This window comes from Vidua macroura, chromosome 7 (assembly GCF_024509145.1).
Source record: "Vidua macroura isolate BioBank_ID:100142 chromosome 7, ASM2450914v1, whole genome shotgun sequence".
Lineage (NCBI taxonomy): Eukaryota > Metazoa > Chordata > Aves > Passeriformes > Viduidae > Vidua > Vidua macroura.
This window is the reverse complement of record NC_071577.1, coordinates 12,223,962-12,245,349: the sequence shown is the minus strand read 5'-3', so window position 1 is coordinate 12,245,349 and position 21,388 is coordinate 12,223,962. Positions and strand designations below refer to the sequence as shown.

The 21,388-nt window shown below is 41.1% G+C and overlaps 1 protein-coding gene across 3 annotated transcripts; it reads left to right on the top strand.

The window, feature by feature from the left end:
• The first annotated feature begins 1,834 nt into the window (after positions 1 to 1,834).
• On the top strand, positions 1,835 to 16,059 carry STK17B (serine/threonine kinase 17b). Of its 3 annotated transcripts, none has more exons than XM_053982157.1 (8): positions 1,835 to 1,885; positions 3,910 to 4,065; positions 7,718 to 7,930; positions 9,581 to 9,725; positions 9,990 to 10,116; positions 11,011 to 11,059; positions 12,395 to 12,574; positions 14,375 to 16,059. In XM_053982157.1, the coding sequence occupies exons 2-8, from the start codon at positions 3,944 to 3,946 to the stop codon at positions 14,655 to 14,657; spliced, it is 1,119 nt and encodes a 372-aa protein (XP_053838132.1). In that variant the 5' UTR covers positions 1,835 to 1,885; positions 3,910 to 3,943; the 3' UTR covers positions 14,658 to 16,059. The 3 variants fall into 3 exon arrangements, with proteins under 3 accessions (XP_053838132.1, XP_053838131.1, XP_053838133.1); XM_053982156.1 differs by having other exon boundaries at positions 1,843 to 1,885; positions 3,907 to 4,065; XM_053982158.1 differs by lacking the exon at positions 1,835 to 1,885 and adding an exon at positions 4,978 to 5,039 and having other exon boundaries at positions 3,985 to 4,065.
• Positions 16,060 to 21,388: the final 5,329 nt, after the last annotated feature.

Below are 21,388 nucleotides of genomic sequence, written 5' to 3'. Positions count from 1 at the left end.
TTCCATGGCATTATAGAAACAGATAACCAAGAGTACAATAACATGCATGTCATGAAGCATTTTTTGGTATTTACTTGGTTTCCAAAACTTAAAGGGAGAGTAGAGCAAATACTGAAGAGCATCAGTAAAGACAAAAAAATCAACTAAGGAGACAAACATAAGCACTGTCATTTACTTCTTGGCACCACGTGCTATAATAACCTAAAACATCTTAATTGTGGGCATCATTTACATTTACTCTGTGGCTCATTTGGTATGTTTGGAATGCTGCCTGCTTTTCATACTGCACAAAGAGCACTTCTCAACAAAACCTATCCTGTCCACATGTTGTATTTTTATTTGACAGATGTATTTGAAATCATGTTATAATCAAGAAAGTGTATGATCTGGAACCCTGCAGAGATGGTGGAACTCTGTGGGAGAGAGTAAAGATTTTGGACTGCTTTTGTCAAAAATATCCACAGCTCAAAGTGCTAAAAAGCCAGATGGCATTTCAAGCAAGCAGGAGTTACATGTTTTCAGCAGGTATGTCAGGGTGCCAGCTACATGGTGTGACATATTCTAGACTCTTCAAGAATGCTTTCTGCTTTCTTATCTTCATTTATGTTACTTTCATCTTAATGCAAGCCTTGCTGTGACTGCATGACTTAGGCACTGTAATAAACACAGCAATTACCCATTTCACTGGCAGTGCCATGGCACAAACAGAATTGACCCAGTAACTCTAATGGTGCACTGCTGAAATTAAATACACAGCTCTTAAACTCTTATGCTGCATTACTATTACTGCCTTTGTGACAAATGTATTACAGAACGGATGTTTGCAAATTTCTAACTCGTTGGATTGCTTCAGAGGAAATCAATTTGACAAACAAATTGCAACTATTTTAGAACTCTTTCTAACTTCAACTTATTTCTGAACCATGCTTTAGGCTACTTTGAGTCCTTGGAAAGAGCCTTTGAAACCACAGGTTGGTCTTTTAACTATTTTTTTTGGTGGGCTTCTCACGAGGCTCTGAAGACCCTGTGTCCACTTGCATGCGTGACTAAGAGATTGTCAAACGCGCTCCGTGCGAGCCGTGTCTTACACAGAAGCACTGAAAGCGCTCTGTTGGCGGTAGCTGTGGCTGAGAACTGCTTTCTGGCTCGCTTTTTAACTGGACTGGGCCGCTGCTCGCTGCTGTGGTGGCTGAGCCTTCGCGGCCGCGTCACTCGCACGGCGGCAGCGGCGGCGGGGCCCGCTCGGCGCCTCTGTCCCCGCGGCTCTGTCCCCGCCGCTGCGGCTTTTCCCCGCCACGTCCCGCACCAGGACGGAGCGGAAGCGCCGCAGGCGCGGCTCAGGTCCCCGGCTCCCCACCGCGGGGGGATGCACGGGACGCGTCCTGCACCGGGACCTGCCCGCGCACCTGCCCCGCTGCCTCGGCCGTTCCCCGCTGCTCCAGTGCTCGGGGACGCAGCGGACGCGCCGAGGAGCCTTCGCTGCCACAGCGGCGGGACCGGGACGCGCCATCGGTGCCTTGTGGCCCGAAGCGGCGCACCCCACGAGGTGCGGACAGGAGCGGCCGCCCCGCAGCGCCCCGAGCCCCGGCACCCCCGCACACCCAGCTCCCTCACGGCCGGGCCGGGCCCGCCGCGCGGGCGGGCGGCACCTGCTGTGGGGGCCGGGCAGCCGGCAGGGGGCGCTGCCCGCGCGGAGGGCGCTCCCGCCAATCGCCGGGCTTCTGGGCGCCGGGGCTGGCCGCGGATTGGTTGTTGTGCCGAGTGGGCGGGGCCTGGCACTCGCGCCGCTGGGACAGCCGCTCCCCCCGGGTTGCGCCTTTCAAACGCCGAGAGACGGCGAGAGAGCGGCAGCGGGGCCGTGAGGGACGGCGGGCGGCGGCCAGCGGTGAGTGTGCCCGGCCGGGGGGCTGCTGTGCTGTTCTGCTGGCTGGGCGCGGTGGAAGCGCCGCGCTGCCTTCCCGCCCGGTGCCGGGTCGTGCCGGTGGCAGCGCGGGGGTGCCTGTGAGGGGAGTCGGGGCTGTCCCGCGGGGACCGGGCCGGGTCCCACCCGGCCGCTGCCGCCCTCCGTGGTCTTTCGCTGCCAAACATCTTCCTGGCCCGGACCAGGGACTCGACGTCTTTAGAAAAGGCTAAAGGAGCTGACTTTTTCCCGGTTAAACTTCCCTAGTTAGTGGGAAGCCTTTTCTTCCCCCATAGCTAGTTGAATCTCGTTCTCCTGAGTAGATTACGTGTTTCTTGTTGGGTTTCTGCCTGCTATGGGTATGTGTTCTTCTCTGTTCTTGATGATACTGGGCTAAAAAAAGGAGATGTGGTGTCTTACCAGAGAAACAATGTCAAGGCAACGTGAGGCAGAAGTTCTCCTTAATAATTGCTCTCTATACGAATGATCATGTAAAATGAAAGCTTACGTAATAAGCTCGATAATGGTAATAAATTTGATATCACTCAATCAGTGAGGCCAGTTATTGAACACAAATGGTTTTCTGCTGAAGTACAGCAGGAAGATACAGTTTAGGAGTTAAAGTTATCGAGTGAGCACAGCCCTAAAATTACACAGTCATGTAAAATTTCAGACATGAAAATCATCCTCTTAAATGGTAAACTGTAATATAATGGGGGGAGAAGGATGCTTGCTTGTTACAGAGTGAGTCAAAGTCTTGTGTATTAGATTGTATTGTGATCTTTACATAATTTCTTAAAGAAGCTATTTCCTGCATATCAGATGATACTTTGAAGATATTTTTAAACTGTGTCATTTGGGTCTTTTTTCCTGCTAAATTATGTACAATGATTTGAATCTAAAATAGTTCTGATATGAATATCCATGTTCCATCCCACATAGGAATGTGAACAATGCTGGATGGTACTGGGTTACATTTGGATCATAACTAGTTCGAGTGCTCCCCCAGAAGTGTGTGACAGTGCATTTCTCTCATTTAAACTGCAAGTGTATTTTGTGAGTTTGCTAACTGTCTCTGAATTGCAATTTGCCTTATTTTTTTTCTGTCACTAATAAAGGTAAACCTGCTCTTTGACTTAAAGAAGCCATCAGTTACTACTTCTGGTATCCTTCAGTAACCTTTTTCTGCTTTGCTTTTGCATTTTACCTGAAGAGATGCTTCAGGCCTATAAATGTGAATACCAAACCCCAGTATTTTTATTTGGTTTGGTTTTGGTTTTTTTTTTTTTTTTCACTGTAGTAGAAATGATGTGGGTGGGTGCATCTTCATAATGTACTGTTCTACTGGTTTATTAAGGTAATTTAATCAGGATTACTACATCATTTGATTCTAAATGATCTGAACTTGCAAAGAGGACGTTGTCCATTCATGCTTCTCTCTGACAATTAACTTGGCCTTAAAAAGGAAACTTGGAGGAGCTATGAGTGAGCCTAATAACAAATGTGAATATTCCCACTGGGAAAAGAGCTCCACCTTGTTCTGTTGTTACCTATTCCTGCTGTGTTGCAGTTAACAAACAGGAAGGAGTTTTGGTAAATTCCCCTACAAATATCTGTTAAAAGTGTAAACTTAAAGGAAGTGTGGAACTTACCCAGAATCCAGGGAAGAGTTTCAGAATGATTGAGAAAAGGTGCATCTCATTAATACTTAAGTAGCTATTAGCATTTTTAGTAGATCTAAAGCTTATCCCTAGTATCTTCTGGATATGCTCCTGGGAGAAAAAAACCCTCCAACTTATCTTGAGTGTTTACATTATTAAATTATCATGTCTTGATTAGTATTCCTTTCAGGTTTTATTTTTACAGTGATTAAATGTGTTGTTTTCAGGCTGCTACTGAACAAAGTTCTGGCTATTTTACTTTTATAGCCCTAAACTCACAATATTTGTATACTTTCCTGTGCTGTAACTATGGAATTTCCAAAACTCTTAATTGTTTTGCTTCAGCAGGTGGCTGGTATTGGAGAGAGGCCTGCTCCTGACAATGTCGAGGAGAAAGCTGGAGAATAAAAGCCTTTCTGGCTTGTTGGCCACATCTCTGCACACACCAATCAAGACAGAAAACTTCTACAATTTTTATATGCTTGAATCAAAAGAGCTAGGAAGGTAAGATTATTCCTATTTATTTTATTTGAGCAAGAGGAATTTCTGCTGCAAGAAAATTCTCTGTACAATGAAGCAAACCTTTATGGTAGCAGATGGAGAATGAAGTATGCCCCTCTCCTTCCCTGCCCCCTCCTTTGCATCACAGTGGGTTCTTTAGGGACAGGGAAGCATAAGCTGCCAGCCTATTCCACGTCAGAGAGATCTGGAGGGTTTTCATAGGCATGTAGATTTGGGATTATCTTCCTTTCCCTGCCACACAGATTCCAGGGGCATGGCCTAAACAAGAGATGACATAGGGTGATACTGTAAGAAAAAGAATTAGGATTTTGAGTTGGTTGTTCCAGGTGTTTGGGAGAGTTTTCTGAAATTCAAAAAACAAAGGCCTTTTCTCTCCCCTTCCCAGCCTCAAGCAGTTAGACGGAGCTTCAGACAAGTTGCTGTTTCAGAGCAGTTTGGCAGCCTGCTTCCCTTGCTCTTGTTTGCAACAGTAAAATAGGAAATAAAATAACAAAGCACCCAAACCCTTGGGTTTGGCATTTATGATGCTGTTTCAGACATACAAGTGAATGTGTGTTTTGAAATCACTGGGTTAATTCATACCTGGAAAATACTCAGTGGATTGGGTGTAAAGCCATGCAAACATGATGCTGTGATGTGTGTCCGAGCTCCCTGAACAGGAGGGTGCTGGGTCAGTCTCACAGCTGTGCCTGCTGTGCTGCATAAGGATCCTTTGCACCTGCAGCTCCTTCTGTCAGCAGAGATGCTTTTCTGCATGTGGTTTGTGAGCTCTTCAGCCTTCATTGTTCTCTTGGGTTTTTTTCTATTTTTCTAGCATGTGCTTTTTATCTGGTACACTTTTATAGAAGTGCACATTGCAGCCCATAACTTTCTTCTTTTCTTAACTTTTGTCAGCTCTGCTTTTGAATTCTAAGCTCTACAGAAGCAGTTTATATGCAGCACCCTCTAGAACTCAGGTATTGTTCCAACGCTGGATTTTCAGACTCTACATACTTGTGAGATGGTATCTAAAGCAAACAAAAGTGTAGATTTTATGTGAATTCCTGAACAGAGTTTTTAATTTTTTCTGTGCATGCAAAACCAGGCATAACAAAGTAAGTGCCAAAATGCAAAGAAAACGGAAGCAGGATTCTGTTTCACAAACAAATTTGTGATTTCTCCTGGCCTAACTACATATGTATTTTTTCATGGTTTTATGTGTATAAATGCTTTTTAAGTGATGTAAAATCCATTTTTTCTTGTAACCTCTCTAAAGTATTCAATATGCTTTAATTTTCACTTGCAGTTTTCTTTTTCCTCTTGAGATTGTGTAGTAAATAGTTCTCTTGTTCTCTGCTTAAGCTTCCCAAGCCCCATTTCTTCCTCCCACACCCTTATCTGTTGGGTCCTTTGGTATTTAAGACACTGACTCATGAAGCTGGCAGGTTAGGTTCTGTTTAGTGGGTTAAGTAGTTCTGTCCCTGGTGTGTGCATGGCTTGGCTTCTTTTGAAGTAGTTAAATTTCTGTGGTTTCTGAGCTGAGATATGAAAACATCCTGAAATCAGTTTTTCTTGTAGAGCTGGGCTGTGAAGGGGGATGGTTGCGCAGGCGAGGAGTGGGAACTGCTTCGCTTGCGTCAGTGCAGCACTTCCGAGCTGACTTTTTTTGTGTTTCTGGAGCAATTTCCACAGCTCTAAAAGACCTTTTTGTCTTATTTTTTTGCCTTAATTTTTGCCTTAATTGGCACGCTACTAATAAACAAGTGGAAATTCTTACATCTCAGATCTGGAGGTATCACTGACCCTGTTAAACCCACAGGAATCAGAGGGAAGATATGCCAGAACTACAGGGGAAGATCGTGCTGTTCTCATGAAACTGAACTGGTTCCCCTTTGTTAATTTTAGAGACAATTTGGTGACTGGCAGGGTTGATGTGATGCTAAAAAGAGAATGTGAGCTGGAGAGGGGAGTGTTTTCAACTTGTGTATATTATAAAATGGAGCTCAGTAACTTCAAGTGCTCTGCAATAATAAGCTGGTTAACAATTGTGAAAGAACGTGGCCGTTTCAGGCTTACAAGTAGTTGCTAAGGTGAAGAGTGTGCATGTATCAGACTAAATAACTTTCACCTCTAAAGTTTAGGGCTTTCAAAAAAGGGTAGAGAAAAGCTACAGCTAATTGATGTTGAAATAAATGATGACAGAAGGCCTGTTTTGTTAAATTTATTTTTAAGTTATAGCAGTATGATTCAAAGTCATCTTTAAATATTTAATAATTTAGGCACGTTTATGCAGTTATTTGCAAATGAAAATTGATTTTTTGCATGAGATGCTCTGTTTTGATCCCTGTTTTGATTAAATACTGAAGTATATGTATTTTTTTTTAAATACTTTTTTTAAAAGAAATGTTCCTTTTAGGCACTGGGATTTTTGCACCAGAAAAAAGGCAAAGCCTGCAAGGCAATGTGGTATGTTCTACTAAAGAAGCTAATTTAGTTTAAAGAACACAGCTCAGATAGCTCATTCTGAGCTGTTCATTATGTTTGTCCTTAGTATGCTCTGGTAACAAAAACCACGGGTGGACAGGCTCATTTTGAAGAGATAAATGTAGGTTGTGCACTTTGTACATAGCTTGATACTGTTTTAGGAACTTTACTCACAGTTCATTGCAGTCTTTCAAGTTGTTTTTTTTGTAAATAAGGTTTCTTTAAATAAATATATTTTTTGTAAATAAGGTTTCTCTTTACAATTTGAAAACACTTTGCATATATGCAACCAGGCATTTCTGGTAATGTAATATTAGTAACTATAATTTTTTTTTTTTTTTCAGGAGTTTATAACTTGGCTTAAAAAACCTGCATTTTTTTCCTCCTAATTTTTTCAAAGATCGGCTTGGTGTTTTAACTACAGCATGTGGTTTTCTTCTAAAAACATTTCTTTGCCAAAATATGTTTTTGTTTCCATACCTAAACAGTTGGCTAGGAAATAAAGCAATATACTTTGTCTAACTGTAATTGAGGAAGAGAATGCTAAGTGGTGGGTGCTTTCCTATGAAGATATTTTGAAACATTTTGCAGATACCTGGGATTTTTGTAGCATTACTACATGGTTTGTGGAAGGAAATTCTCTTTATGACCAAATTTTTTTTTTCACTCCTGCCCCACCCATGCATTTAAATGAGCTTTATTTTTCCCATTCATTCTCTGCATTTTCATAGGGGTTTGCTTTGTTTATTATTGTCCTGTAGGTGTTGTAATGAGGTTGAGTGGTTTTTAATATCTTGCTAACCTGAACAAAGCTCTGGGTGGCCTTCTAGGACCTCATGGCCAGCCTTGCTTTAAGCTGGAGGTTTTTGGGGACCTCCAGAAGTACTTTCCAGCCAAATTATTACAGTGAGAATGTCCCTGTAACCTGATCCTCTGTTTTAATGTTTAGCTAGGCTGTATAAAGGGAATTTTCCTGGGTCTCACCAGAGCTTCATCTAGCTTAGTATCCTTCCACAATGCCTGCAAATGAATGTTCAGGAAACAGTGTAAGAGCAGGCCAAGCATGGCATTTCCCAATACATTTGTTTGTTTGTTTCCAATTATGTCTTTTTATTTCTAATGTTGCACTTTTGATTTCCTGCATCTCAATGTTTTCCCTTTTATTTCATAGAGGAAGATGTGCTGTGGTTAGAAAATGTGTAGCTAAATCCACGGGCCAAGAGTTTGCAGCTAAATTTTTAAAGAAAAGGAGAAGAGGTCAAGACTGCAAAGCAGAGATTGTGCATGAAATTGCTGTCCTTGAATTAATGAAATCCAATCCTCGCATAGTTAATCTGCATGAAGTCTATGAAACAGCAAATGAAATAATCTTAGTGTTGGAATAGTAAGTATGCCTTCATCACATGTTCCGTGTTTGTAGGAAAAAATCTTTCAATATCTTATTTTTTGCATGAATTGCCTGAATGCCCAGGAGAATTGTAGCAGTACCCTGTATACATTATGCTAATCTTTCATTGTAATATACTTCATATTTTTCCTTTAAGGATGTTTCAGGCAGACTGACTGGAAATAATGTTCTTGGAATACCATAGAAGGTCCTGAGTGCTTTGATGCAACTTAAATCACACACAAAAAAAAATGTCACTGATTCCTAGTACACAGATTTCAAAGAGGTTGAGCACTTCCATGCCTGTGAACTTCAAGTTAGCACTTGACATTTTTTGGTAACTGGAGACTTACAGTTACTTTGTTTGTTTTGAGCTCCTAAATTTAGTGGTTTTGTTGTTTTAAAATTGACTTTTGGAACAGTTTCCTAAAAAATTCCCATATGTTTTACAGATGTCCCCAGAGCTTCTTATTAGGTCTGAAAAATAAGTTTGATTTGGGAATTGAATTTGCATTATCTGTCATATTTGTTGGATGTGTAAATTTTTGTGTGGAGTGTAAGGAACAAAAATCCAGCCTGTGAAATTAATTCTTTCTAAGATTTAAGTTTCATGTACAAAGTATTTGAAATACTGTTAGGGGTGGTCTCCGTACACATTCTTTGGAAAATTTGAAGGAATTTAGCTGGATTCTATCTTAAAAAGCCTTTTTTTTTTTTTTTTTTTTTTTTCCCCTGGAACTAAATGACCCTTAACATATCATTTATTCTAAGGCTTTTTTGCAAATCCTTTCCTGCAGAGCCTTCAGCTCTTTACCCATGTGGGTGCCCACCCATCCAGACCATAATGTAACTTGAGTACAGGAATACTGTGCCAGTGCTGAAAGCCTTGTGAGAGTTGAAATTTGTGGCATCCTCTGCCCTTCCCCTCATGTCCATATTGCCATAAAGGCACCTAAGGGAGAGGCATTACTGACACCTCATGTAACCTCAGCAGGTCTGTGGCTGTGTTCATTCATTTTGTCCATTATCTGACTTTTTACTAGACTCTAATTTTAGAGAGTTTAGTAAACTTAGCAATGAAGTTTAGGCTCAGTGATCTGTAGTTTTGAGGAAACCCTTCATCCTTGAGAGGCACTCAGAGCAGGCTGAGTAATGATCTCAAACCCAGCCTGAAAGGAGACAGCTGACACTGCAGCCAAGTGTAGGAATAACTCATAAACCACAGGAAAACAGATATTTCCATGCTGCTTTACACTGCTCTGAATTATTTATGAACTGGTCTCATGGAAGACATTTTAGATTTGACTTGAAAAGAAAGGCTTCTTTGATTAGGGACTGATGATAGAACTCGACTTCTGGAAGGCATCTTCCCATTTGCTTGAGGGGACCAGAGCATTATGAGGTTACCAGTCAAAGTGCTTTTTGCTGCCTCAACTGCTGTTGCAGGCTATAAGGAAAGAAAAAGCACCGTAACATTTTCTTCCCCTTTTCTAGGTGTTTATATTAAATGTTCTACTGGAAATGTGTAAAAATAAAAATATTCCCAGCCTCTCTGATATTACAGGTATCTGTTAGATAAATACATGCTATTGAAAACATTTTTCAAAATTTAAACTTAATACATAGATGTTCTTCAATGTGTTTCAGTGCTGCTGGAGGAGAAATATTTGACTTGTGTGTCCCAGATCTGGATGACAGAATTGGTGAAAGGGATATTGTAAGGCTTATAAGGCAAATACTGGAAGGACTTTGCTGCTTGCATGAAAACAATATTGTTCATCTTGATTTAAAGGTGAGGCTGTAGCAGGCTTTGTTTTAGCACTTTACCTTCAATTTACTATGTTTATCAGTGCCATTTGTTAAATACATTAAAAAGATGAGAAAAAGGAGATTTAATAATATTAAAATGAGATTAAAAGGATAGAGATGAAATATTTTAAAGTAACATTTAGCAATAAGTATTCTGTAATAGAAGCTGAAGTGCCATTTAGTACATGGGGCTTTTTTTTTTCAGACTGTATTTTATTAATTAGGAATGCAATTTTTTCTATTCTAGCCTCAAAATATTTTGCTGAGCAGCATTAATCCTCTTGGTGATGTAAAAATTGTAGATTTTGGGATGTCCCGGAAGCTTGAGAATTCCAATGAACTGCGGCAGATCATGGGAACCACAGAGTATCTCGGTATGGAAGGGCTGCTTCACAACATCTCATGTGGGCTTTCCAGAAAACAGGAGCAGTTCATGTAGCACACTGAACAAATTACAAGCTGATAAAGAATGTCATAGGACAAGGCAACATGTTCTGAGCTGCTCTTTTTTAAGAGTAGTCAATAAATATTTGCACCAAAAAATCCTGAATTATATCAATAAGTGCAGCTCTCAATTTCATACTGTAGTATTTGCTGTGTTAAAGGCTGTTAAATTGTTCTGATTAGAATTGAAATATAACGTTAGCATGCACAAAGAACTGTTCTTTAAATTAATGTAACATCTTTAATGTTATTCAATATGATGATTTAATGAGATTAAAATAGTCCTTGGAAAGGGAAAGATGTTAACACTTGGCCCTCTCTGAGGGACAAGTTTCCTTCATGATTTGCCAACACTCAGTGTTAAGAGCACTTCATTCTGCAGTGAATAACTTGCTACCTAGCCTATGCTAACAGCCACTGATCCTAAAATTGGCTTGATCATCTTGTGTTGCAGCTTTAACGTGCCAAAGGCTCTATACATTCCCCTTACAAAGCTGTATAATTCACAACCTCTTAGGAGAAAAATGTACGTGAAAAAATGTATGAGAAAAAATGTATGCATCTGATTCAAACACATCTTGAAACTTGGATAAACTTCAGGCCATGTAGTGCCACTTTGGTGTGAACCAAGTAAACATCTGTGTCTAGGCAAATGGAAATAACTTTTTGCCACCTTGTGGCTTGGAAATAATAAACCTAATTATTGAAACTACATGTTGAGTCTCATAATAATGGCTGGCAAAAGAATGCCAGAAATGTAGTTTATGTTTCAAGGCCATTTGAATAAGGTATTTGTTAAAGCGTTTTTCTTCCCATCTCTTTAGCTCCAGAAATCTTGAACTATGATCCTATTACTACAGCTACAGACATGTGGTAGGTTTGATCTTCATTTTACTGAGTTTACTTTAACAACCTAAGGGCTTGATGCAGTTTCATCTGGCCTTCAAGAATCCCCTTCTGTTGATGGGCTGGCTGAAAGAGGGAGGGGATGAAACCCTCAGGATATAACTCGGGGCTTACAGGAATTTATGGGTCTGTTGCACACTTAGTGGGGAATGCAGGTGGTTTCTGAGCCTGTGGAGGATAGATGTTTGTTCTGAGGGAATAATAACAGTGGCTGCATAACATACTTGAGTTATTACTTACTCCTGGGTGACATGCTTCAGGTATTAGCTACTCTAGGACACTTCCCTCCCCACTTTTATGTTGTTAAAGAATTTTTTTATGCAAATTATAAGAACGATGTAAACTCCCTACTTATTTTTAGAGGAGTCTCTACAGAGTGAATCATAAAAAATGACAAGTACCTTGAACTGACCCACAAGATTTTGTGGTGGTCTAATTTTATGTGCTATGTTAAAGACTAGCTTTGAAATGTTTCCTTTAAAACAAAAAATCTTCAGCATCTTAATTTTCACTGCTAAAAGTTGCTAGTTGCTCCTTTGAAATCCTCAATTCATAATAGTAACTAAATCTGTTAATGAATGTTTTTAAATCGCATATTATTTTCCTGCTTTTGTGGGAAGACATAAGAAAACCCCTATTGATGCTGTGCTCACAATGACAAACCCAGCAGCTGCATGTTTCCACACTGTAATGAGTACTAAATTCTGATCTATCAGATCACAAAAATGTTTTTATTATGCATCAAGAAACCATCTTAAGATTTATAGTCGATTGCATGATCTGTGGTACTCTTGTTCATGTTTTGGGAGAAACATCTCAGCTAGAAGAAATTGTAACACAACTCAGATGTCAAATGTACAGAGAGGTTGATTAAGTCTTTGCTCTGTTATCCAGAATTGCAGTGAAAGATGGGTTTTATTTGCATGCAGATTAGAAAGTCTGTCTTTTTTGCAGCTCTATCATCCAGAATTGCCACGTGTCCCAAGAGTGGCCTGTGTAAAAGTGGTATTTCCTTTCCTAACAATCTCAGTAGGAAGTAGAAGGTCTATTGAAATTAAACAGATTTCAGAAATCCTTTCATTGAGATACATACACACGTTTCTTTCCTTGTGTCTGTATATGCAGTCACGTTGGAATTACATAAAGTTGAGGTGTAACATGTTGGCTGTAATTCGGAGAGTGGGACGTGCCGGGAAGTTTGATCTGCAGCACAGTAAATATACAGGGTATATTGTTCAGATTCTCTAATAGGTTTATACAGTTTGTTCTCTAGTAGGTTTATATATTGTGATCTTATCTCAGGAACATCGGTGTCATCTCATACATGCTGCTGACACAAGAATCTCCATTTGTGGGAGCTGATGTTCAAGAAACTTACCTTAATATATCTCAAGTTAATGTGGATTATTCAGAAGAAACATTTTCATCAGTTTCACAGCCTGCAAAAGACTTCATTCAAAAACTTCTCATAAAAAATCCAGAGTAAGTAGCAAACTCCTCCAGGAAAGAATCCTAAATTTTTGGAGCACCTAGAAAAAATGAATGTTAATTTATGTGCTTAATGTCACTGATGAGATCAGTTGGATATTTCACCATGTGTTGTTATTTTCAACTGAATATTTAAAAGTGCAGGTTTATGCTTTTCCATAATGTGTGAGAAGAATCTTGGGATTCAATGTCTGGCTAAAATAGTCAGATATTATTTTTATTATTTTTACAGATAATGTTATTATTAGTGAGGCTTGTTCTTTGAGTTTTTTTTTTTTGTTTGAGTATCTTTATATTTTCATTCAGATGACAGATTTTTATCAGATTTTATTAACATACTCTAGAAAGGTCACCTTTTTTCTATAATTATTGTAGTTTGGAAAGGCAATGCAACCTCTTTGCAGTGCTTTCTTGTTTCCTGATTGACCTTTATCTTTTTACTTAAATACCTCTCTTACTATATTTTTATACTTGGCAGTTTTTTGCCTTGTTCAGTGTTCTAAAAATGTTTTCAATCCAAAGTGAAAACTTGTTTGTTTGTAAGGCACACTCCCTTAACTCTGCATTCTTCAGGAGTTCAGACTCCAATCAAGGCCTTGCAAAGAAGCTGAACTTTGAGAAGTGAGCTGGTCAGGTATTAATGACTGCAGTGCTAGATATTGTCACCTGTAGTGTGGCAGTAATCCTTGTCATCTTCAGAGAGCCTCCAGCTCTCCAGGAGTGATGCTGCCTGGCTGAGAGAGGCTCTTGGGTAGGAGGAGATTCCTGGGAAGTGGCTGCTCTGAGGCAATAAGGACTCCATATAGTCATGTCTAAAGAGCCTATCTTAGTATCTCACATACACAGTCCGTCAGGATCTGAAATGATTCACAAAACCCCAGTATCATGAGGGAATCTTGTCTCTCATGTTTGTGGAGCACCTAGAAAAAAGTAATCAATGATTAAGAACCTGCTTTGATAGCACTTATTGTGGACCTGTGGGACATTTGATATTCTGTCACAATTACTTCTCATTTTCTCCTGGGCATCTCAAGAGTCTTCATTATATACTCAATAAGCTGCCTTTTTTTAATTCCCGTTCCAGTTCTTGAAGACTTCCTTGAATTTTAAGAGGGAAAATCAGTTCTCAGAGAGTCAACTCTGTGAAGTTACACTTTTCTGACTGAAAAATATTCCTGTGTTCTGGTGGAGTTAGGGACAAGTAGTGGGCTGTATTGCCTTGGAGCCAGTTTTCTGGCAAGTTCTGTGGAAGTTAACAATGCAGAACACAATTAAAACTTGCAGTAGCACTGTACTATGTTATCCACAGGAGCAAATTTCTAAGTCTGGTTTGTTTGGTAGGATCCAAATTTTGATAGAGTTTATGCCAGATGAATTGCAAGAGTAAAACACTAGAAAATGTCAGAGTTGATGGCATCCTGTTAACGTGGCTATCCTTGAAAGCATAATGAATGGATATTCATGACCCTCACTGTTTATGGTCTGTATAAAATGTATTACTTTAAAAGTAAAAGCAAGTGCCCATTTATGTGCACCATGTTGAAAACATTCCCAGGGACTAGGTTCTTTGTTCTGATGAAAGCTTACCAGCTTTAGGGTAAACCATATCAACTAAATTGAGATGGATGTAGCCAATACTTAACCATGTTTTGTAGCAGCTGAGGTAGGGGAGAAAACACACCAATATTGACTCTTCAATGACAATTTTACTTAGGATTTTTAGCATCAGAGCTATTTTGATTTTTTAGTATTGGTGGAACTAACTCAAGCACCTTCCCCTTTCTCTCGCCGAAGGGACAGGCCCACTGCATTGGACTGCCTGTCCCATTCGTGGTTGCAGCAAGGGGAGCTCACGCTCCTGTGCAGCCCTGAAGAAACTTGCTGCTCCTCTCAGCTGCCAGGACACACAGCCAAGTGCTCAGAAGAGCGGAGTGTAAAATCCAGCTGCAACGGGAGCTGCAGCGACAAGGAGGACAAGGAGAACATCCCCGAGGACAGCAGCACGGTCTCCAAACGCTTCCGCTTCGACGACTCATTGCAGTATCCCCAAGACTTCATGACAGACTTTGTGTGCTAATGTAGAACACAGACTTCTTGTGAAATGAAAGCATAATCTGTTCCAGTGGTGAAAGAAAGGTTCTGGCTTGCCAATTCGTGCAGCATCGGCATACTGGAAATGCACTTTGATTCTTTTATGCTGGTGCCTCCTTTTCTATCCATTGCTGGCAGTGGATTTAACTCCTGAGGAAATTGGAGTTGTTGCACCAATAAAATGAATTATTTTTTTTAAGAAGATATAATTAAATATTTTTGCACTTTTCAAGTTCTAGTCAAAAGATGATGCTAGAGTGAACAAACTGAAACCTGCAAATGAGTTTAAGCATAGCCTTTGCCAAACAGGAGTTGAACACATGCATGCTTTTAGGGCTACCCTTAGTAAGAAATTGGGAAGGGAAGCAGAGAAATGAATCTTGCTGGTTTACTGGAGTTGCTTACTGCCATTCTCACCACTTCGAATAGAGACTAAATTTGATGTTTCGGGACTATGGTACATCTGTTGGGGCCATTTGGAAACCTGTTTTACCTCTAGGATCACTAGTAGTTCTGCCTTTTGGATCTGGTCTACTTGTGCATTATCATGCATATTCTGTGTGGTTATGTAGTGTTGGATCTCTGCAGCACTTGGCATAGAAAACAGGTAGATTGTCAGTCCTTGTGCTTGTGATCCTTGGCTTCTTACTATAAATTACATTTGAAGATGAGGTTCCTGTGCTGATGTGACTATTTGAACTTGGTGGTTTGCTTTTATCAAACCTCTGAAATAGTATAATCTACCTGTATTGATTTTCCTTACCTTAAAAAAAAAACCCCAAAACAATCCTCCCTAAAAAACCCCACACAAGCAAGCACCAAAACACAAAGCCTCTAGTTAAAAGAGTAAACTGAGTAAACTGAAAATAACCATTTTTGCCAGTGAAACAGCAATTAACAGCTTTTCTCTGTGCCCCTCTAATGTAGAAGTGTATCTTGCTGTCAATTAGTGTTGCCCATAATTACTCAGCTTCATGCCTGCTCTGAGAAATGGACTGCAGTGTGTTAGTATTTCAAGACAAACTACCTAATAATTGTTTTAAGCCTTTAAAATTGGTTTGGTTAGTGGTATTTTTTAAAGTTCTGTGCCTTCCACTCTCACTTGTTTCTGGCTCTGAGGTAATAATCCCTGTGTCAAGTTTTGTCTTAAAGCAAGTGCCAGTTGTGCCTTAACAGCGTGAAAGTAATACTCATAAAATAAGCCCCTTAATCATAACAGAGCTTGTGAGCCTTTTTGGGCAGTGAATTTCTTAAAACTCTTAGAGATATTTTGAAAGTAAATACCACTTTAAAATATTTCAAGATTTTCCATTCCTCAAAGCTTAAATTTAATTGTCTTTTAATTGGATTTGTTTTCTGTAATAAAATACCACAATCTGATAATCTTTTTCAAGTGTGCCTGTGGATTTGTCAGTAGTTGGGCAGATTGGCATATTGGAATATGATTGAGAGGTGAACCTGATGAGTGGTAAAAGGTTGTGTTTTATCTTTGTTCACACAAGGAAAGAGCAGATTTTTCCCAAACAGATTTCAATGTAAGGCGTCACCAAAATGCATGGGGGTATTCAGAACTGTTGTCATGGACTGGGGGGATGCTCACATTGACAATTGGAAAGCAGACTGAGGTGTAAGGCATGTAAAACTTTTCAGCTTGTATTTGTCAGAAGAAGTTCTCCAAGACTTAATTCCATGTGAAATAAGTAATAGGTTTGTTCAGCAGAGACAAAGCTCTGATAGCTGGGTGTGAGTGAAGCACACCAGGTCTCCTCTGTGTATTAATTCTCATGGAGCTTTTTCCAGTGGTACTGATTGTATATATAATTGCAGAATTACTTTGCAGGAGGCAGCTGTTGGATTGTGCTCAGGTACTTTACACCCTTACTTTTCAAAGTCCTTGGCTTTTCCCAGTTGGAGTCTTACCTGACCTTTTGATTTTTTTTCCCCCACCATCGTGGACTCCAGTTAGAACTAGGTAAGTTAAAAAACACAAATTATTCAATACATATGTAGAAGATAAAGTTCACTTAAGATAAAGAAGAAAATGCCAAAAAGCTGTGTAGATAAAGGTAAAAAAAAATAGTTTTAAAAATTCTTATCATTTAAAATTCTGCCAAAATATTCCTGAATTGAAATTACAACTAATTTTTTAGCATCTGGAAAATAAAGCTGATAGCATATGCCAGCACTTTATGACAAAGCTGTTATTCCTTAAGATTTTTATCACAATATCTGATGTTTACATTTCTTACTACTTTCGAGCTAACTTTGAATAATTGAAAATTGGTTTTATCCAAAGAATTTAAGTTTTGAAGACTTTATTTGTATTTTATATATACTTAAAATATACCTTGAATCAGACTTTGTTTGGATAGTGCATTCGATTTATTTTAAAATATTGTTGTGCAAATCAATTCCAGTTGAATGTAAATACATGCATTGTAGGCAACTGTTAGTCTGTTTTGCTTCCTGCCATATTACTGGGACTTTCCAAGTGTGAATGAATGCTGAGTAACATTTTCAGATGACTGAAGTTATACTTCTATGCAGTTCCTGACCTTTTTCTATTAAAAAAAACTTTGCCATTTTTTCAAAACCTCCATGTTTTTGTTTATTCACAGAATCAGAGGCTGGTTGAGGTTGGAGTGACCTCTGCAAATCATGCTCCCTGCTCTGGCCATCCTATCTGCTGGCCAGAACGATGTCCAGGTGGCTTTGGATCTCCAAGGAAGGACCCTGTCTCCCTGGGCCACCTGCTGCAGTTCTCAGTCAGCCTCACAGTAAAAGTATGTTCTTGTGCTCAGATGGAAGCTCACGTGTTCCAGCGTGTGCCAGTCCCCCTTGTGCTGTCACTGGGCACCCCTGACAAGAGCCTGAATCCATCTTTGCACCCCCACTTCAGACAATGGTATGTGTTGGTAAGAGTCTCTCTGGGCTTTCTTCTGGCTAAACAATCCCTGCTGCCTCATCCTTTCCTTGTAAGAGGTGCTGCAGTCCCTGAATCCCTTTGTGGCCTTTGGCTGGATTCCAGCTACGTCTGTGTGAGTAAAGGGAAGGCTTGCCTCTGTCACCCTGCTGGTGCAGTCCATGCCATCAGCCTGGTCTGAGGCACACTGCTGGCTCCTATTCAACTCCAGGAGCCCAGGGCCTTCTCTGCAGAGGGGTTTTTCCAGCTGAATGGCTCCAGGATGTGTCAGTGTGTGGGAGTCTTCCTCCACAGCCCATTTCTCCAGCCTGCAGAGGTTCCTATGGATGGCAGCAGGACCTGCAGGTGTATCAGCCACTCCCAGTTTGTGTCACCTGCAGTCTTGCTGAGGGCATGCTCTGCCCATCATCATTAACCAGGATCTTCTGGGAGAGTGTCAGAGGTCTTGGCAGGCAGTGCCTGCTGCTCTCCCTTCAGCTCCTGGCAGTCATTTCACTGCAGAGGGTTGCTCAAGTCTGACTTCCCCTTGCTGAATCCATGCTGACTACTACCAGTGAATCATGAGCTTAGCAGCTCAGTTTCTGGAACTGTTTCCCATGTGTCTGGGGTTTATGTAGAAAGTGTTGGTGTTCCTATTTATAATAATCTAGTTATCTGGCTGTACTTAATGAAGTGATACTTTTTATGTTAAATTCTACTGCCCTTTCTGAGTGGCTGTGTAAGACAACTTAAATGCAGTCTTTGTTACATGTATTAACTTCCTAGGGCACTAATGGTACATCTGTTTCATTTTCGAGTAGATGGCTGTAATGGAAAACAACAAACCCCAAAACAAGTGTGCTTTAGCAAGGGATTTGCACTCAAAAGAGGGGGTTAACTCCTGGTGGCCTGGGTAGTGTGTTTCTTCCAAAGGCACATTTCATTGACAAAGCTTTTCCATTGTTTGAAATGTACAAATGGGCTTTCTTTCCAGTGAAAGAAACAGTGTGTCCATGTGGTTGCTTTGGTGTTGCAGTATTAAATTCAGAAATTATGAGAATATTTACATTTCTTGCAGTGAGAGTCTTTATCAGGAATTATGTGTATTTTTTAACACATCAAGAAAACAAATTATTCTGTTTAATGGTGGTTTGAGAAAACTTGAAATTTCTGCCTTTTCAAAAAAGCTAAGGGAGGAGACATCTTGGAGAAATGCATCACAGTGGCTTTAAACTGAGAGTAGAGTTAGATTAGATAATGGGAAGAAATTCTTGACAGTGAGGGTTGTGAGGCACTGGAACAGGTTGCTCAAAAAAGATGTGGATGCCCCATCCGTAGAAGTGTTCAAAGATGGGGCTCTGAGCAACTTGATCTAGTGGAAGGTGTCCTTGCCCATGGCAGAGTGTTGGAACTGGATGATCTGTAAGGTCCCTCCCAACCCAAGCCATTATATGGTAATAACAGACCCTCTTCTTACCAGGACACCTGTGCTTGTGCTCTTGCCAAGTGAGGCAAGTTGAGTTTGAAGAAATACTTTGTAAAATTGGGGCAGAACACGAGTGTGCTATTACTGTGGTTGTTTCAGAAACTAATCCTGAGCATTGAGAACCTGGCAGTTGACAGGTTTGAAAATACTGCTTGGTCCAATCAGCACTGCAGAAATGAGCAAGATACAGAATGAATCAGAGTGTAGAAAGTCTACCAAATTTAATAGTAATATTACAAGGCTGAATTGCCAAGTCATCTACCAGTGAGTAATGTGCTATGAGAGTATAAGGAAACTTTTTAATAATTAAAAGCAGGTACAGGAATGATCACATAAAGGTTCTTATCTGGTATCCCATGTAGTGAATAAACAGCAAGGTAGGTATTATTCTTGTAAGAAGAAAGTTCTTCTGATAATGAAAAATACTACATGTATAAGGGTTTTCTTTATAATGTTTCTCATATTAGTAATCTGTTTCTTTCTTCCTCTGAAGAGTACAAGCAGATATGCTATTTCCAGTTTCTTAATCAGACAATAAACCCCAAAAGGTCACATGCTAGCAAAAGGACTCCCATACCCAGCAGTGGATGGCCATGTGTGCTCAATGTGCCACTGCTTGCTGTAGGTGTAGTTCTGATAGCTGAAATAGCAGGGAGCTCCCTTTGCATGGTTTCCAGCTGGACTGGTCCATATCATAGCCAGTACAGTCCAGAGTTTGTTTGAATCTCCCTATACTAGGTTGAGTATTAGGGTATTTCTCATTTCAAAATCAAAACCAGGCTTTGGTGCTGGCTTGGATTTAGAAAATGCACTGGGAATTCCAGGTGATGTTGAGCCTTCTGCAGCTGGACAAAGCAGAAATACCCTAATGGTTCTTTGCCTGTGGAATTTTAATAAAGGGGCTTTTATGTTTAAATCTTGCTATCTAGACTCATGATGCTCTGTGTGCAGTTCACAAGATTGGTTACAGGCCTGAATTGTAGCTCATTTATTGGCATTTTTCAGCAGGTTAACACTGTAAAATGTAGTGCTACCTTTTATATATTGCTGTGAAAACATACAGAAACCTCATTTAAAATTCACAAACTATTCAACATGGCAAAAATGGTTTCAGATCCCATAGAAATTCAAACCTGGCCACAGCAAAGTGTTAGAAGTCATACCAACTGTGCCAGTAGTTAATTTAGATTGGTCAAAGCATTGGATTCAGTGGAGGAAACACCCACTGACTACCAATGCGATTTTAATTTATATTTCCCTGTGTTCTATAATTTTCCAGGAGTGTGGGGGCAGGTCGTTTAAATCCTAAGTCATTGTGCACAAGATGGGCTGATGCATGATGAGGCACCTGGAAAACCTTCGGTTGCTGTTGTGGCTTAGCCACCCAAGCCCATTCTATCTTAGTAGCAATCATTTCGCAAACACAGCTGAGTTCCTTTGCATGTTTAGGTGACGCACCTGCCCCCGCTTTGCCTGGAGACGAGCACCTGCACTCTCTGATACGCGTGGGTTATTTTTAAAGGTGAGGAGGACGCCTGCCTCGGCAGCAGCGGATGGCACATGCTGCTCAAAGCCGTGTTCACCGTTCTTGATTGCACCTGGCAGGCACAGCAGGGGCTGACGCTTTTTCTGCTGGCAGGCAATCGCGGGGCAGTACCGGCACAGCTGAGTTCCGGCCCGGCACAGCTGCAGACACTTTGTGGAAGTTTAATTCCCCTCAGGTGTGCTTAATTCCGCCCCCTCAGGTGTGAGGTGTTCTCGGAGGCGCGTCCAGCGCCGGCTCAGTGCCCCGGCCACGGCAACGCAGCGGCTGCCGGGCTCCCGGCGCTGGGCGAGGCACCGCGGCCGGGACTGGGCTCCCGCAGGTTTCCAGCGGCTGGGATGAGGCGGTGGAGCCCGGGAAGCAGCGGCGCTGAGCTGGCCGTGTCCCGCTGCAGAGCGGCCGAGTGCGGGGCCTCGGGGCGGCGGCTGAGCGCTCGCACAGCGCCCGGGGGCACCGGGCTGCCGGAGCGGGCTTTCTGAGCTGAAAGGTGCGGGTTTTAAAATTTATTATTATTCTGTTTTTCCGCTTTTTTTAACCTAACTCTCTTTTATGAGTTAACTTGCTGCCGTGCCGGGTTTTACGGCTGCCAGCACGGCCCTGGCTCGGTGTGAGCAGGGCCTGGCGCGGCGCAGAGGCTGAAGCGCCGGGCATTGGCACCCAACAATCAAACCGCGCTCTGTGCTGCGAACTCTGCAAAACAGGGTTCTACAAGCAACACAGTCCTCCTTAAAGCTGCCCAGATCTCCCTTAATTGGCTCAGCAGTGCAAATTTAAACAGATGCTTTT